This window comes from Corticium candelabrum, chromosome 1 (assembly GCF_963422355.1).
Source record: "Corticium candelabrum chromosome 1, ooCorCand1.1, whole genome shotgun sequence".
Lineage (NCBI taxonomy): Eukaryota > Metazoa > Porifera > Homoscleromorpha > Homosclerophorida > Plakinidae > Corticium > Corticium candelabrum.
The window spans coordinates 16199780-16216087 of record NC_085085.1 but is presented as its reverse complement, the minus strand read 5'-3'; the positions used below and the strand labels follow the sequence as shown (position 1 = coordinate 16216087).

General features: G+C 43.3%; 6 protein-coding genes across 7 annotated transcripts in view; 3 read left to right on the top strand and 3 right to left on the bottom strand.

The window, feature by feature from the left end:
• LOC134183669 (EF-hand calcium-binding domain-containing protein 9-like) overlaps positions 1 to 191 on the top strand; it is a 1071-nt gene extending 880 nt beyond the window's left edge. Inside the window, exon 4 of the mRNA XM_062651257.1 lies at positions 1 to 191. This exon is cut by the window's left edge and continues 120 nt beyond it. Within this exon, the coding sequence (XP_062507241.1) occupies positions 1 to 24 (24 nt within the window). The 3' untranslated portion in view covers positions 25 to 191.
• The window catches only part of LOC134183678 (uncharacterized), a 593-nt gene extending 5 nt beyond the window's left edge, over positions 1 to 588 (bottom strand). Inside the window, exons 1-2 of the mRNA XM_062651266.1 lie at positions 346 to 588; positions 1 to 276 (exon numbers count right to left, since the gene is read on the bottom strand). The exon at positions 1 to 276 is cut by the window's left edge and continues 5 nt beyond it. Of these exons, the coding sequence (XP_062507250.1) occupies positions 166 to 276; positions 346 to 546 (312 nt within the window). The 5' untranslated portion in view covers positions 547 to 588 and the 3' untranslated portion in view covers positions 1 to 165. The remainder of the gene's footprint in view (positions 277 to 345) is intronic.
• Positions 589 to 3357: 2769 nt separating this feature from the next.
• Positions 3358 to 11422, top strand: LOC134178498 (zinc finger MIZ domain-containing protein 1-like). Of its 2 annotated transcripts, none has more exons than XM_062645381.1 (17): positions 3358 to 3455; positions 4213 to 4284; positions 5057 to 5298; positions 5878 to 5923; positions 6159 to 6218; positions 6367 to 7962; positions 8088 to 8217; positions 8274 to 8388; positions 9188 to 9283; positions 9348 to 9453; positions 9514 to 9656; positions 9713 to 9780; positions 9839 to 9907; positions 9965 to 10053; positions 10111 to 10646; positions 10706 to 10834; positions 10996 to 11422. In XM_062645381.1, exons 3-17 carry the CDS (start codon positions 5083 to 5085, stop codon positions 11080 to 11082), a joined length of 3486 nt encoding a protein of 1161 aa, XP_062501365.1. In that variant the 5' UTR covers positions 3358 to 3455; positions 4213 to 4284; positions 5057 to 5082; the 3' UTR covers positions 11083 to 11422. The 2 variants fall into 2 exon arrangements, with proteins under 2 accessions (XP_062501365.1, XP_062501360.1); XM_062645376.1 differs by having other exon boundaries at positions 3369 to 3456; positions 4235 to 4284.
• A 232-nt stretch (positions 11423 to 11654) lies between these two features.
• LOC134189285 (uncharacterized) lies at positions 11655 to 13516 on the bottom strand. The gene is made up of 5 exons (XM_062657522.1): positions 13399 to 13516; positions 13099 to 13315; positions 12713 to 12831; positions 12012 to 12172; positions 11655 to 11947 (listed from the first exon to the last, which is right to left on the bottom strand). Exons 2-5 carry the CDS (start codon positions 13237 to 13239, stop codon positions 11829 to 11831), a joined length of 540 nt encoding a protein of 179 aa, XP_062513506.1. The 5' UTR covers positions 13240 to 13315; positions 13399 to 13516; the 3' UTR covers positions 11655 to 11828.
• A 305-nt stretch (positions 13517 to 13821) lies between these two features.
• On the top strand, positions 13822 to 15954 carry LOC134179770 (uncharacterized). Its single transcript, XM_062646730.1, has 5 exons — positions 13822 to 14190; positions 14746 to 14948; positions 15018 to 15112; positions 15174 to 15257; positions 15528 to 15954. Exons 1-5 carry the CDS (start codon positions 13839 to 13841, stop codon positions 15682 to 15684), a joined length of 891 nt encoding a protein of 296 aa, XP_062502714.1. The 5' UTR covers positions 13822 to 13838; the 3' UTR covers positions 15685 to 15954.
• On the bottom strand, positions 15754 to 16287 carry LOC134176838 (dual specificity protein phosphatase 14-like). Its single transcript, XM_062643511.1, has one exon. It carries the CDS (start codon positions 16285 to 16287, stop codon positions 15754 to 15756), a length of 534 nt encoding a protein of 177 aa, XP_062499495.1.
• Positions 16288 to 16308: the final 21 nt, after the last annotated feature.

Here is a 16308-nt window from a genome sequence, read left to right as displayed (position 1 = left end):
AACAGCTTCTGTAGTCTATTCTAGGTAACGATACAGTGCATATATGAAGGAAGATACAGCAAACAACATGCAATCTAGAAGTGCAACGCAGTTAAAAAACAATTCTATATGCGTCAATAATCTCTAACAGTTCACGCTTCAAGTATGAGCCGTTCGCGCAGAAAATCAAAGAGCACCAGCCTTCTGCAGTTTAGGTACCAACTGACCGCTGCTGTGGAGAGTTTGTAGATCAGAGTTACCACCAATGCTTTCACCACCAATAAACACACGTGGCACCTACATTTTAGTAGCATGAACACAACGTGATCAAGCATACTAAAAAAGGTTTAACGCCAAACACAGTACCGTTCGGGCTCCGGTAACCTCAACTAAAATGTCCTGAATAATATCACCATCTTCTGTTTTGTCCAACTCCATCAGCTTGAAATTGACGCCTAGTTCGTTGAACGTTTTCTTCGTCGAGGAGCAATGAGGACACCAAGTCTTCGAAAACACGACAACTTTGTTGTCTTTGATGATCGCGTGAACCATTTCGCGGTCGACCATCTCGCAAAGTGTGCTTACAAAGTGTCTTGCGCAAACGTTTAAGTACCCGTATGTTAATGACATACTACATCAACACCCGTATAACATGACTAATGTGTGACGGAGCACTAGTCTATACGTACACTTTCTCGGGTCATGTTCTGTCTACGTGGCTCTTACCGGTTAGTCAAATTATGTCATCCTAGGTCATCGTGACTGCCATGTTAGTAAACTATAGCTCTCAATATTTTACATCTGGTTGTGGCTGCATTCTTGAAAGAATCGAATGAGTCACGATCACGTGTGTCTAGGTACTGTAAATACTAGTGTAGTAAAGGATTGATCGTACTGTAGTACGGGACGTGTGAATAGTTGACTGTAGGTGGCATTCAACTCCTGAATGTGTTTCTTGGTTGTCAAGTACACACAATCCCTAGCTACAATACAAAAGGATGGGGCGACTGAAGTTCATGAAGCTTTTTCGTCGCCGTTTGCTCACTTAACTAAACGTATCGTTCTTAGACTCATCTGTAGTCGGACACGAAACGATTTTTAAGGTAGGTCCTATCATGAAACGTGGTCATGGAGAGGAGAAATCTGAGATTTGTACGCGCGCGCGCGCGCACACACACACACACACACACACACACACACACACACACACACACACACACACACACACACACACACACACACACACACACACACACACACACACACACACACACACACACACACACACACACACACGCACGCACGCACGCACGCACACACACACCACACACACACCACACACACACACACACACACACACACACACAGACAGACAAGCTTGATGGAGAGCCATATAGGACCACGCCCCTTTCTGTTGTGCGACCCGCTCGCTACGCTCAGCAACAAACCAGTCTACATACAGTAGGTAGTCTGTTTACCTGCATGGAGTTCATGCATTCATGATTGTTGGTTTTCTACTCATTTCATCTGGAAATGAAAAGGTTGACATCACAAGGTATTCGAATTCAGTACACTATCATCATCAGGATTTTAGATGAGAATGAATAACACTGTGCTAGGATATATCACCTCAGTCACAATAAAAGATTCAATTAATTAAGAACACATTACTAAAATTGCATGAGTAGGCTTTCCTAATCATGTCAAACTAAAGTTGAAGCAATTGAGCTTACTAACATTGACTAATGTAGTCTATGTTATGTTGAACACAGCACAACAATTTTCCCACGTATAGGCAAACATCCCGCTGCTCTACCTTTACTATAGCTAGGTATCATTCTACGCACACAAGTCTCAAGAAACTACAGTATACTGTTAGGACAGAGAAGAAGCCATGTTTCTGCTATCTCAGAATTTGTATGCCATCTCAACTGATGACATGATTCAGATGGTTGACAAAATTTGAAGTAATTGTTCAACTGAAGTCCTGTCTCACGTAAGGAAAACAGTAATTTCTTATGTTCAAGTCAAGACCCTGTAATGAGAATGTCATTAAACACATTGACACCTAGAAGAGACACCTAGCTTTCAAGATATTCTGTAGTGTGACAGAAAGATGCATAGGAGCTGTAAATTATGACTTTAAACCAAGTTATTCATACCGCCTGATTATATGTTGCACACTCAAGCTCATCCAAAGGCAACTGTTTGCATGGCTGCATGACTTAATAGGGCACATGCTACAAGTTAGAAATACTTGCTGAAGAAAAAACCACCGGTATCCTCTGCTGTTTGTATTGGATAAAACATCAACTTACTCGAGCAACTACACTTGCATTGCAGTCTGCAAAAGTCCACACAGATTCAATTAAATCTCAATATGTCAATATTTGCCTTCAATATAAGTACAATCAGTGAGTAGTCAACAACAAGTCATAGGATGGCATGCCCTCTACCTCCAACGTTTTTTTGCCGTTCAGCAGCCATTCTTTTAACGCGCGTTCTTTTAATTGTCTTCACACATACTGTACACCTACATGCCTTGTAGTAAATTGGTTCCCTTGGACCCACCATACTAAACTTACGGTGTACTTCTCTATTGTACAGTACAATCACTTTTCGCTAAAGCTGGTACGTGTACCTGTAACTGGTTCAACTATCTGTACCTACCAGATCTAGATTCTTCGATCCTAGCTAGACATGTCTGTTGATACTGATGTGACAGGATATCAGCAGTCATCATTCCAAGCGGGTCCAATCCTCGTGCACTAGTTAATTAGTTAATCACTAGCATTCCCGTATAATTATCATGACGACTCTCGTGGTGCAATTAATTATTTATTAATTAATATATGCATTATCGCACAATGTTTCATAAGAAAGTAGTGCCGTTAGCAAAATCTAGAAAACCATAGGCACAGTACAGTCAGTATCTATAGCAATGGCCTTGTAATTAACTAACTAACCACAGAAAACATCGGTCATGATCAGAAAGGTCAAGGTAAAATTTTAGTTAGTTACGAAATTTTCTTTCAAGGTCTGCAACACTAAAACGATAGTGTAATGTGAATATAATAATGTCAGCAGTCTAGTCTGCGTGGTCAGGTAAGGCATTGCCCGGATAATGTAGGAATGCCCGTATTTCCTAGACTAATCAATCAGCTACTACTGAGAATTTCCGCCGGTGAGGAATGTAATGCCAGCGTCACCAGCAGCTGCGGTTCTGCTTACGTCTTCCACAACCTGTCTTCAAACTTCCGGCTTATTGCCTTTGATCCAATCCGATGCGCTCGGCTTGTTGACAAATTAAAGAGTCGCTTCTAATTGGTCCGAAGGCTGACAACACCGCTCACTTCCGCTGAAGGAGGATACACCCCCACGACCCGTCGACGGTCCGAAGTTGACCTACGCTTAGTTTGCCTAATTTTTTCGCCTAATTCAGTAGGTCAACGAAGGGATCGAGAGAAGAAAAGCAGGTGAGTTCTCAACTTTGTGTTGTGGCAGTGGTATGTCGACCTTTTTCGGCGCCCCTTTTGCAAGCTTGCCGACAGTCGTGTTGGAAAACCAGTTGAGGGCGCGTTGATTTGGCCCCACTAACGACTGCCATAGTAAAGAAAGATATGAGAGTAAACTTGTTGTAAGATGGCATGCTAGTCGAACGATGGCGTGTCTGTTTCGTTGTCACAGACGAGGGTGGTCTGTGTGACCCTTGGCTTCACGTCGAGCTCCGACCGCTCGCTTGCGCCTCTACCGAGCTGCGATCGCTAACCACGACATTCGTCTACGTCGTCGAGTCTGTCGACTAGCAAACGTCGAATGCGACGCGTTTGATCGATGTGAAAGGTGGTGGGTGATTTGAGAGGGAGTGATCTCGTCTCCGTCGTGCAGCCCCTTGCCGATAAGCATCACACGTACGACTCTATTATTGACGCTCGTTCTTCGCTCTACATTGTGGTCGAAGCCAGTCGATGCTGCGGAAATTGGCTGTCTTGAGAAATGGTCGCCTGCGTTTCTCTCTTTTGTTCTCCTAGCGCGATGGCAACATCTGCATGTGATGTGTTGTAGTAGGACGACCGCTGACCGTTTAGGAGGCGTTTTGTTTTTGAGATTTTCGTTTGTTTCTTCTACACGAAGGAAGTAAAGCAAAGTCGTTCGCCCTGTATCTCATTACAGGACCGACTGTAAATAGGAAGTTTGATTCTTGACACTTTCGTTTGTGCTCTCTCTCTCTAGGGGCGTCGGTCATCGTTCGGGGGGCGTCGGTCATCGTTCGGGCATCGTCGTTTGTGGCCTGTGTGTGCACACGTAAGTGACGCTCATTTTGACTGTAACTGACAGGCAAACCGAGCTTGAAGTGCAGATGTCATTCGATGTTGTGGCCGGTGGGAGCTAATTAGTTGAAAATATGTTAGCTTTACACTTTGACCGAGCGCGCGTGGCCTCGGCGTGCGCTTGAACGCGTGTTTGTTTGAAAATCGATGAACAGTCCGACTCGACATCGACATCATCGACTTGCTACCATTTGTGCTACATTTGTGCTACACTTGTGCTACACTTGTGCTACACTTGTGCTTTGCTTTGCACTATTTATTATTATCTCGTCACTTGTTGACGTGGTTGTTGTGCTCTGCTGCGAGATAATTCGTCGAGGCAGTTTTGTGATCGTCGGTTCGATGATGTTGTAGCTAGGACGTTCACCTTGCGATGTCTTGACAGAATGTTGGCGTTCTTACAGATGGAGATGTGTGTTTGTGTATGCAAAGATGCGGTCATGCCTCAACGATGTACGCGGAAAAACACATCGCAAGGTGTCGCCCTAACGAAAGTGCCGCTCTAGCATTCACGTCGATTTCTTCGTTGATTTTGACAAGCTTTCGCTTTCTAAGCCGTGAAAGAGATGGACATGTCGTGTTGTTTGTTGTCTTGTATCCGCCTTCTCTAGGCTTCGTTCTACCTCGTCCGTCTTCTCTGTTGCATTTTGTTCTATATATATATACAACGTCGACATACAAAGACTCTATATAAAAGAGCAAGTGTGGGGCTTGCTGACACTTACCTCTTTGTTGTTGATTGTTAGGAGAAGCAGATTAGAAGAAGTTGACTATGCAGAGCATCGCTCCTCCTCAACAGCAGCCACAACAGAGAGACCATACGATGGAACAACACATACAGCAGACTAACGAGCGTTTACAATGCATCCGTCAATACCTAGAAAGTCCCAACACATTCGCCAATAGTGCGAGGGAACTACTCGACTGGTGTAAAGACGTTCGAGCCTTCCAGAGACCGTTCGAACAAGGACTGATGGGTTGTCTAACGGTGAGTACGTGAGCTCTCTACTTACACATTAAGTTTGCGTTAGTAACAGAGAGAATTACATCATTCGTCCCATTTTGATATGTCAATCAGATAATGAGCGTTTTCTGGTCATCCTCCAAAAACAGGTTCAATATAGTATCATCACGTGTAGCATCCATGTCTTGCGTCTCTCTGTGTGTTCCTAACATTACCAGCTTGTAAGCACGGAAAGCGACTTTGCTTAGATGGTTGTCATAGAGATACCAGTTTTGGCACATGTCGTTTTCGGATCCCAACAATAATTGTAATCATATGCATTGGAAGTGGCATATTGACGAGTAGGCGGGGCACAGGAAGCCTGCGTATCGGTATTGTTTCTCGCTCCCGATCACCCCGGGGCTTCGCAGATCGACCGTAATTTCACGTTTCATCCCATCGACTCTCAATTCTTCATCTCGACGCGGATCGCATCCGAGAGAGAGAGAGACGCACGCATTTCTTATTGTTCGCGTCTCGACAAATTTCCGGCTACCGGACCTACTTTCTTGCATCGAATGTGAGTTTAAGCGGCTCGTTATATTGCTATTTGTTCGCCATTAGGTCGTTCATCAAGTGGCGTCTTCACCCGGATACGACCTCAACTTAGGTGAGTTGGCAAATCTGTGTCGTCGTTTTACATCATTACGACGCTTCCGTGGGTGGCCGGCCGGCTCCGCTGCTCGTTTCGCTGCCGGGATATTATATTGTGTGTTGTTTGTTGTGGATATTTTTGTACATTGTATGGGCTGCGTGTCGTGTGTGTAGTGTGCAGTATCTGTTGTGTGTAGTGATAGTTCGATCACTGCTTTATTTAGACTTGTTGTTGTTTGCTTTTCCGGTAGCCTACCGCTTGATGGTCGTTTGCTCGTCACACAGAGACAAATTATCGCCCAAATCGAGCTGTAAGTTGATTAGTTGGTTTATGGTGTTAATGCGTGGGTGTAGCCTAGTCCATGGTATATCACAAGTGGTGCACACTCACTCTCATTGTGTCTCTCTCATCTCTTGAGGTGTGAGCTACTTGAGATAAGAGTGTTTTCTCTTCTGTAGCATTGTTATCATCTTGGTTTGAGGAACTGAGTCATTTACAGTTTCTAAGGCAGCTTCCACCTACAGACTCACAGTCGGTCCCACCTCCTCCTCCACCTGGCAGTGCAATACCCATCCACCGCCTTCCAGGAGATCCAGTGACTCACATGCAAGATAGTCCACGGCAGGCTAGCACTATTGTTTGGCAGAACCCTCCAGTACGACCACAGCAGCAGCAGCAACAGCAGCAACAACAACAACAACCACATTCTGTATCGATTGTTACTACTGTGTGGGAGGTGACTAACGGTCCCGGTGCTCCACAGACTACAGTTCCCGGTCAGGTTTCTACTCCGACAACTTCTGTGATAACGTCTCAGATGACTGCTCAATTACAACAACAGCAGCAGCAGCAGAGAGTCGCTGGTGCGACAGTTCGGTATCCACCCAGTATTGGCGACAATGGACAAGTTATGTATGGTGGTGGTGTTGCTCCGCCAGTGCCTCGACCAGCTGTACCTAGTCAGCAAATGCATGTGTCAGAAAATCAACTAGCTGGTTTACAGAATCAGCAGGGAGGAAATGCTGGGTTTGCTCAAGGACCGGCTCCCGCAGCTGCAGCAGCGGCGGCAGCAGTTGCAGCAGCTGCAGCAACGGCGACAGCGACAGCTACTGCCCAAGCAACAGCACAATTACAAGAACAGCAAGAAAGACAACAAGCACAACAAGGGATGGGAGGCCCTCAGCCAGGATACGGTCAACAGCAGTATTATAATCAGAGGCCGTTCAGTGTCCAGCCAATGCAGCAACCGGTCAGTTATCCACCCGGGTTTAATCGAGCTCCGATGCCACCTCAACCGAGAGCCTTGCAATATCAAACACAGCAGATAAGACAGTATTCTCAACCTCACAATCTGGCATATGCAAGACAACAGCCATCAGCTTACATGTATCCAGATTCCAGTCAGACGTACTTGCAACCTCAAGGACAAGTCAACAGTCAAGTGCAAGGCTACGGTGGAAATCCACAACCAGGCACCGCTATGACTCCTGATGGAATGAATGGTCCCGGCTTTCCCACGGATCCCAATAGACCATTGCCATCATCCCAACTACCTGCAATGCAATTCATTGAGCGGGGAGCACCTCCAAAGTTAGTCAGTCGACCGTTTCCAAATCAGTACCCACCACAGGATAATATGCACCAGATGAGTATGCAGCCAGGCACGTATGGGCAGCCTGTCTCGGGGTACCCTGCACCTCCACCACAGTCGCCTCATTACACATCTGGAAAGCCACCGACTGGATTTGTGATGTCCCAACCTGGTCCTCACGGTCATTACCCTACATCTGTTCAGCAACCGATGGCTAACCAGATGGCTAACCAGATGACACGGAGAGGCTCGTTACCACCTTATGCAGGGCCTGGAGTAGGACAGGCTGTTCCACAGGGAAGGGTCATGAATCATGAGTCAGTGGCTGGCACGCCAACTCATCCATATCCAGTTCCTGTAACTGATCCCAATGGTGCTGTGAGAGTAGATTTGAAGCCTAATCCAGCAATGTTGGGAATAGTGCCTGATGAGAAGCCCGGAGAAACAGGATTGAAGCAAACAGGTAATTTGATGTCATCAACCTTACTTTGCTGTGCACACAAAGCAATCACAGATGTTAAATGCTTGTGGTACCACTTTGTGTGTTTATGTGGGTAGTTAGTTATGTTGCTTTTCTGTTTGATACAGAGGCAGCTCGATTATCATTCCCTGTGCGAGATGGCATTGTACTCATGCCCTTCAGACTTCAACATAATCTGTCCGTCAGTAATCATGTGTTCTTATTGAAGGAGCAGGTATTTAAGACTCTGATTACAAGGTAGGTAGTAGGCAGGAAGTCTTGTTTGATAGCACTCTAACAAGTTTGTGTGATAGGTCTGATCTGGAATTACAATTCAAGTGTTACCATCACGAAGACAGGCTGCAACAGACGAACTGGCCTACTGCAGTCAGTGTGAACGTCAACGCAGAACCAGTACCAGTTGAGAGGGTAAGGTTGTGGTGTTTATGTAACCACAAGTTATGCTTCTCTTCCATAATGATAATGAATAGATTGAACAATACAAACACTGATGCATTGTGGAGAGGCAAGGGGTAGGGAATAGGCAAATACAAAGGAAAGAATCAGTCAACAGAATCCCTTACTTCCTGTAGGCTGTAGCTTGAATAAGCTGGCTGTGTGGTAGAGATACATCCATAACATTAATGAGAGCACTCATTGGTAAACCTTGAATGGTTGCTCATTGGGACGGCTGGTTGAGAATAACAAAATAACGGAGAGTAGAATCAGTAAGGAGAATGGACAGTCAGTTGGACAGTAAGGTAGTAGACAGAGTACGATTGGGGGCAAATGAGTACTCAGTAGATGCAACAAAATGGACATACAATTATGCAGACAGATGAATTGACTGGTGGATTAATGAATAAAGAAACTGGACAGGCAGATCAACAGAGGGTAGACAGAAAGTGCAGACAAATGAAAAGACAAGTTAAATGGGTCACAGATGAATGTAGAAATGGAACAGATAAATTGTGTTCAACTACTCATGCTGTGAGTCATTTCAAATGTCAACAAACGGGTGGGTATGAGCAGGCAGCAAAGTATGTATGACCGGGACCGTGCAAGTTATAAATATAATGCAAGGGGAAAAAGACTGTTATAATAGATTTGATTCATTGATGAACGACAAAGGAATGGACAACAATATTATAAAATTTCATGCTGCAAAGCAGCACTAATTAATGTGTCTATATGTAATATAGTTGTTGTTGCATTATTATGGATTTAGGGAGATGGAAGAATGGCACACAAGCCTTTGTACATTAAGAAGTTGTGTCAAGTAGGCAAGAATACGATACAGATTGCTGTGACTGCATGCTGCTGTGTAAGTCTGGCAGTGGTGATTGTTATAGCTGCCGTATTGTATTGTGTTGGTCATTGTTGTATAGTCACATCTCTTTGTACTGCAACTGGTTCATCGTCCTTCAATTAATTCGGTGCTGCAAAGTCTTTTGAAGAAGCGTCTCCTTGGAGTTGAATTATGCATTGAAAAAAGTAGGTTATGAGTATCATTCATAAGTGGAGTGTGTGTGTGTCTCAGAGTCTGTCTTGTAGTACGTTCAAATTTTACTGTTCCAAGCCTCACTGGTGGTCAAGATGGTGTTGAACAGACAAGCATCAAAGTCTCGCTAAAGTGTCCTCTCTCTTTTCGGCGAATCTCGTTTCCTGCTCGAGGCAGGGAATGTCGACATGTGCAGGTTGGTGAGAGAGAATAGTAGTCGCTTTTTCAACCAAATCATATGATTTTGTGCAGTGTTTTGACCTGGAGTCATATTTGCAATTGAATTGTGAACGAGGGACATGGAAGTGCCCTGTTTGCTCGTAAGAGGTGGCATCACAGCAGTGTTAACATTTCTATTTATGTGATTATTGATTACAGGAAGCCAGTGCCTCTTGAGCTGATTGAAGTTGACCAGTTTATTTGGGGCATACTGACAACAGTGTCCAAGTAAATTTAACACAATTTTTGTTGCTAAAACCACGAAGTCACTCTTTGTCTTGATAGCTCTGGTGCTCGTGATGTTGAGGAGGTAATGATTGATCCCAACTGCCAATGGAAACCTGTTATGGGAAACATCAAGCAGGAACCGGATGGTATGAAGATTTAATAGTGTGACTGTTGAGTCAATTCTCTAAAGTGTTCTTTTCCAGATGACATGTCTAGGGAAAAGCGGAAAAAGATGAATGATGGAACAGCAATGCAGATGTATCGACAGGGTTCTAGTGGGCCAGGAAGTACATCTGGCAATGTTCCCTACCCAAGTGGAGGAACTCCATACAACTCAATTCCTGTGTCTCAGCATCAGCATAGTGTTCGTTTTCCTCCCGACTACAATCAAACTGTTTCCCAATATGGTGAAGGTCCACCAAGACCTGCTCCACCTGCACGCTATCCTCCACCTTACCCTCATGGCAGTAACTCCAGTCAGATGACCACACAGCAACAGCAGCAGACCTATGCCCCCATGTCACTTCATAATCATCAATTTCCACCTGGTCAAAGTGGTATGCAATACTCTAGTGGGCCACAGTCACATGCGCCTCCATTGTCTACTGCAAAAGCTGATGGCAGTGGTAGAAACACTCCTGGTGCTGGCTTTTCTATGCCTGGAAGCAATCCTGGTCACTCGCAGTCTATTGTTGATACAGAATTGCAGCTACAGTCAACGAATCCGGGAACCCCTCAGGTGTGTTATAAGTTGAGTTGTCATAGTTCGGTTTTGATGTAGTTAGCGTCGTTTTGTAGGTTGAGGCACTGGAGAGGTTGACGATGTGTTCAGATAATCCAGGATCGAATGCACCTCTTAGTAACATGTCAGTAGGCGGTGCGCCAATACTATCTGTACAAATTTTCCCAGCAGATGATCAGTTTGATGTAAGTCATCTAACTAGATGTTCAACTAATAAACAGACAAAGGTTGCCAGAATAGCAACCAGATGACCCATAAATTTGCATGACATACTGACCTTGAACACAGACTATAGGCATAGACGCTTGTCATCACTTGTGTATAAGTGGTATTTCTCTGTTGATAGCTTAACATCTTGGAAACCCTTGAGGAATTTGGGGATCTCTCGGACGACAATGAACTGCTCAAGCTACTCGACAGCGCTGTCAATTGAATTTCTTATCAAATCAACTACTAATGAACAGAACAGAAGTATGTATTGGCTCAAAGAGATTACAAGAAGAGTCCTCACTCTGTGCTATGTATAAGTACTGTGATAAGAGAGTAGGTATCCTGATTTGCTAGTAAAGAGATAACATTTCATTGGAGAATCAAAAGGTCTATTAGGCTTTCACCATGTATTTTATGTCCGCTATTTATTGTGGTTGCTGTCCAAGCGCCCAGTATAATGGCAAATTGTATTTTTGCGTATGTAGTCTTAGTTTAGTGTACCTGACTGGTAGCTGCTATAAGGGGAAGGTAACGTTTGATTTATTTTGTATTTGAAGTTTGTAGAGATCAGAGATGTGTCATCTGTGCACCAGCGTTTCCGTTATAATGCCCCATGTGTTCTAGAGCTAACGGGGACCATGCAGTATGTTACACATGGTGGTAGATGGACAATGTGTCTGACATGAGCAAACCTGACTCCACAGGGATGCCTTCTCAACTGGCCATGGCTTTCTTATTTCTTTTATCTATGAGAGCTACATCTACCCCAGTTGGAATGATTAATTGCAACACAAGTGAGTGTGGTAATGATGTATTGGCACAAACTGTACAACATCAAACCGTCTGTAGCCCAATGGGTTTACACAGACAGTCATCATTAGCAGCAATACCAAAACATTGAGATTATAAGTCGATTCCAACAAAATGAAGAAACTCTCAAAGCCACAAGTGATCTGCACGCCCTTCTTGTTATTTGGATAGCAACCGCTCAAACACTTGAACAAAATTGTCTGGTGGCTGTGCACCTGACATCTGAAATGAACTACCATTAGGGCCGGTAATCTCAAAGTGAGGTACGCCAGTGATGCCTGACAGCCACAAATCATAAAAATTTCAAAACAACACGAACATTCAGAGTTTGGTGAAACTAACCTCTCACAGTACGAGCTGCCATCAGCATAGTATCCACTTTGCTACGAATGTCTCGATCTTCTAGTCCTTCTCGCGCTTTCTTTCCATCTAGACCAGCTTCCTCAGCAGCCAAGACAAGTGTATCAACATCATTTGCATTACGACCATCCGCGAAATGATACCTAGCACAAACAATCTAGTCTATACACATCAGTCTATTCTATACATACCAGTCATGTATAAACTAAGACACATTCAATAACACTTGCATCAATGAAAACCAAGTTACAACAGATCGCAAGGTTTCCCACTGACTCTCTCAGTAGCAACAATTGTCAGCAACTTTAATTAATTAATTAAATGTTACTCCAAAAGTAACAATCATAGGCCCGTAGACTGGGGTTCGGATAAACTGCCCGCTCAACTGTGTAGGTCAGCTTTCGATTCAAAGTACGTGATGTCCTATGCAAACTTCTAATATGTATTTATATAATTGAAAAGACCAAAAAGACCATGTGACGTTTTTATGACGTCATTGGTCAATTTTGGTAAATTATGCACCTCCCAATTCTGAATTAAGCTGGCTAAGGCCATGAATCACCGACTATTTTACTGATAATCATGTTGATGTCTTAGACCCTGTCGTAAATGGAGTACTCAACAGTTTTAAACTGTTAAAAGTGAACAAAATCTAGAATCTGCATGTATCTGTTCTTACATACTTGAACAAAACTTCTGCCAAACTGTGCTGCTTCTCCAGACTCTGATCAGCAGCCCATTCCATCAACAGATGGGAACGCATTGTATTAATAACCATCTTTGCACCACTGAAGTCCAATCCCTGGTACAACAATCAAAAAAATAAATTGATAAGAAGACACACCAGCTTGTCATTTCGGCCGGAAGAATGACGCGGCGGAAAGAGGTCTGGCTACGCGAGACTATCGACGGCCTCAGGTTCAGTGTGTGTGTGTGTGTGTGTGTGTGTGTGTGTGTGTGTGTGTGTGTGTGTGTGTGTGTGTGTGTGTGTGTGTGTGTGTACGAGCAATGTCTACATACGCAAACTGTAGCCGTCGCATGTAGCGTATTTGCGTTTGTGTTTACCTACCACTGCTCTGCCCATTTTCCCGCATCGTGATCCGTTCATGTCTCTAGCCATCGCAGCTCCTTGTTCCCCAAACTTGGCTGTGTAGTAACGTTCCATTGGAATTCCTTCCTCTGGCATGTGTGGATTGAGTTGGTAAGGCATCCATTTGATCTGAACATCTAGCTTGTCCCTAAGAGTCTGGGTTGCAAGGTCTAGATGACGCTTGCCAACCCAACACCTGTGAAATGCAAAACAAACTTTGGTGCACATGTCTATACACCGTGGCAGTTTGTATGTGCTAGCACAAATCTATAGACGTACCATGGTCAAACAGTGTCAGAGGTAATGCGTACATTGACTAGTTTTCGTGCTGCCATAATGCAGTCAGACCGCTTAGACAGAAAACAGTTGGAAACAAAGAGATAGGCACAGCGCAAAATGAAATAGCGCGCGTTAGCTACAACGCTGTCCAGTAAAGTACAAGTATGAGCTAGACTCGTGACCAGTCGCCGCGCCATCTTTTTTTTTTTCATTCCCGGATACTCAATCTTCAGCGATGTCACGAGTGCATTACACTTTTAGTAGTAAAGTTGTTTTAGTGCTCCAACGCCTTCGAAATTCTCAAATAAAAAACTAAACTACTGGAGACTTCCTTTACCTAGCGGGAAACTGGTCACAGACAACACAAAACCACTAACGTGCGTTATAATTGACAAAAACGCCAAGTTCCCGGCTGTACGGCGGGCATTCAAATCGTGACAATGACCGAATCGGCTCCATTTATTGACGAGTACGACGAGGCTGCTCCAATGCGTCGCTGCTACTGCCGGCAAATAAACACACAAGAGTACGAACGGCAAGGAAGCAGCACGACAGAAAAAGCGTTGCATGATCTGTTGGTCAAACTTGATGAGAAACCAGAGATATTTTATAATATATTGAAGAAAAAGAAGCAGGACGAGGCGCATGATGGAGGGTTAATTTCTTTTCTGAAATTGCAATTTCTGACTTGGTGGAAGGGAAAGGAAGCGTTTGATGTTGGAAATGAAGTTTGTGAAAAGACGCTGTTGAAGACGAAGGAGGATATTCTCAGTGTATTTGTATATGCACAAAGTATGAGCTGTAGGATTGTTGTATCTTTGAGATTTCTGTGCTTGTTGTGTTCCACTGACAGTAGAGAGAGGAAGGGACTGCATGGATAAGACTAATTAGCATCTGTTCTGCGATTGAACTGATAGACACTATTTCTAGTCAATGTGGACCTCAGCAATTGTGTTTTGGTATATTATTGGCAAACATCAATATTATTTAATGTAACTTTATTGACAATATGCTTCAGCATTAATTAATTAATGGGAATGAATTGGACACACACACACACACACACACACACACACACACACACACACACACACACACACACACAATGAAAAACACACATGCAGTTCTTAACAAAATTTCTTGTTATACTAATGAATTAATATATGCATTTTTGTTTATAATTTTCAAACTTACTCTGCTACATACAATATAATTATTGTTCTGCAGTCCATAATTCTATTATATATCATCATCACTTTTAATTGTCTTTGTGTTTTACTCCATTTGATCACCTAATTCAAATACTACTGCATGGAATGATTCTAATTATACAAACTTATCTATTAGATGAAAAAGGTACACATGGCAGGAGATGCTCACAGAGACTTGTTGAGAAAAGGAGGAAAGCCATCAATAAGTCAGAACATCGTGACCCATCACCTACAATTTGTAGTCCCTTAGTAACAAGAGCTCAACACTGCCTACCTCCACCTCCACCCCCTCCACCACTAACGTCGTCATCACCATCTCCAAAATGCAGAAGTCCAACAGTCAGTCTCTAGTCAATCTATTAAGAAGTTTTATAGTAATAGTCACAAACCTGTTTCTCATTCAATCAGAAGGCGGCAAGAACTCCACTGAGTCCAAGAAATTCTTCTGATTTTTCTTTGACTAGAAGGCCGTTAAGAAGAACAGTCAACAAGGGGAAACAACAGTTGTTGCAGTCGTAATAGCACAAGTTCGCATATTCTTATGGTGATGTTTGTGTGTTTTAGGAAAATGCTTGCCACTTGTGACCTACTTAATGAACTCAAAGGATCAGAGTGTAGAAAGCGCCTTCGTAAGATTGAAACCATGCGGTAAGGTGTTGTACCTACAATCAGTGACTTAAGTATAACAAGACTCATTTACACACAATAACAAGGCTCCTTTCTGAACATCATAACTATGACAAACAAGACTGGCTAGTCTCAAACCAGTCTTGCACATATGAGTCACTCGGCTTATAGCATGTTGTTGGTCAAATGACAACCAATGACATGCAGTGACACTTCCATACAGAAATTGTGAAACCCAAGTTTGGCTTTGCAATTGTCATAAATGCTAACTACATTTGTTGTTATCTTTAGATCACCCGGTGGAACTCCAATAAAGAAGAAACCAACGGTCACTGACGAGAATGTTTCTATTTTCAATCAAAAATTGATCCAAAAATTTAAAAGCCTCCACTCGCCAAGTCCAGGTGCCACATCAGAAACAGATACGGAGTTCAACAGTCCAGCCTGAACAACAAGTCTTGCAACAAGAAAATTATTACTTCATACTTGTCATATAACCATACTATAGAGACAATGTTCAGACTGTCTGTGCTTCACTGTGTTTTTTAAGAAATTCCCATGTTAATTCTCTAGTAAATTTTTCCATTGTGACTGAGTTCTTTCCAAACAGCTCTTTTTCAAAGTCCATCAGCTGTTGCCAAAAGTTGGGCTTTGGTTGAGCAAACGGCCGTCTTGATTTTACATGTCTGTACGCATCTAATAATGTCATTTCCTTGTGTTTCATCAGATAGGCGAGAACTAGAGTCGATGATCTGCTTATGCCTGCACGACAATGAACCAGTACATTCTTTCCTGATAACCTTGCTTCTTCTATTTTGTCGGAAACAGTGTCAAAATGTGAGCTGAGTAAGCTATCAGGTTTGTCTGTCACTGGAATTCTCAAGAACTCAACTTCCTGCAGTTGAGATGAGTCAACAGTAGCATGAGGGACGTCGACAGTGGCGTTGATAACAAGTGATATTGACTTCTCCATCAAAACATTCCGTTTTTTAAGAGACTCTGCGCTTCCAAGGAAGAGGAAGTTGTCTAGCACGTTACAGACTACGTTCATTTAGGAATCTATTAAATTTTA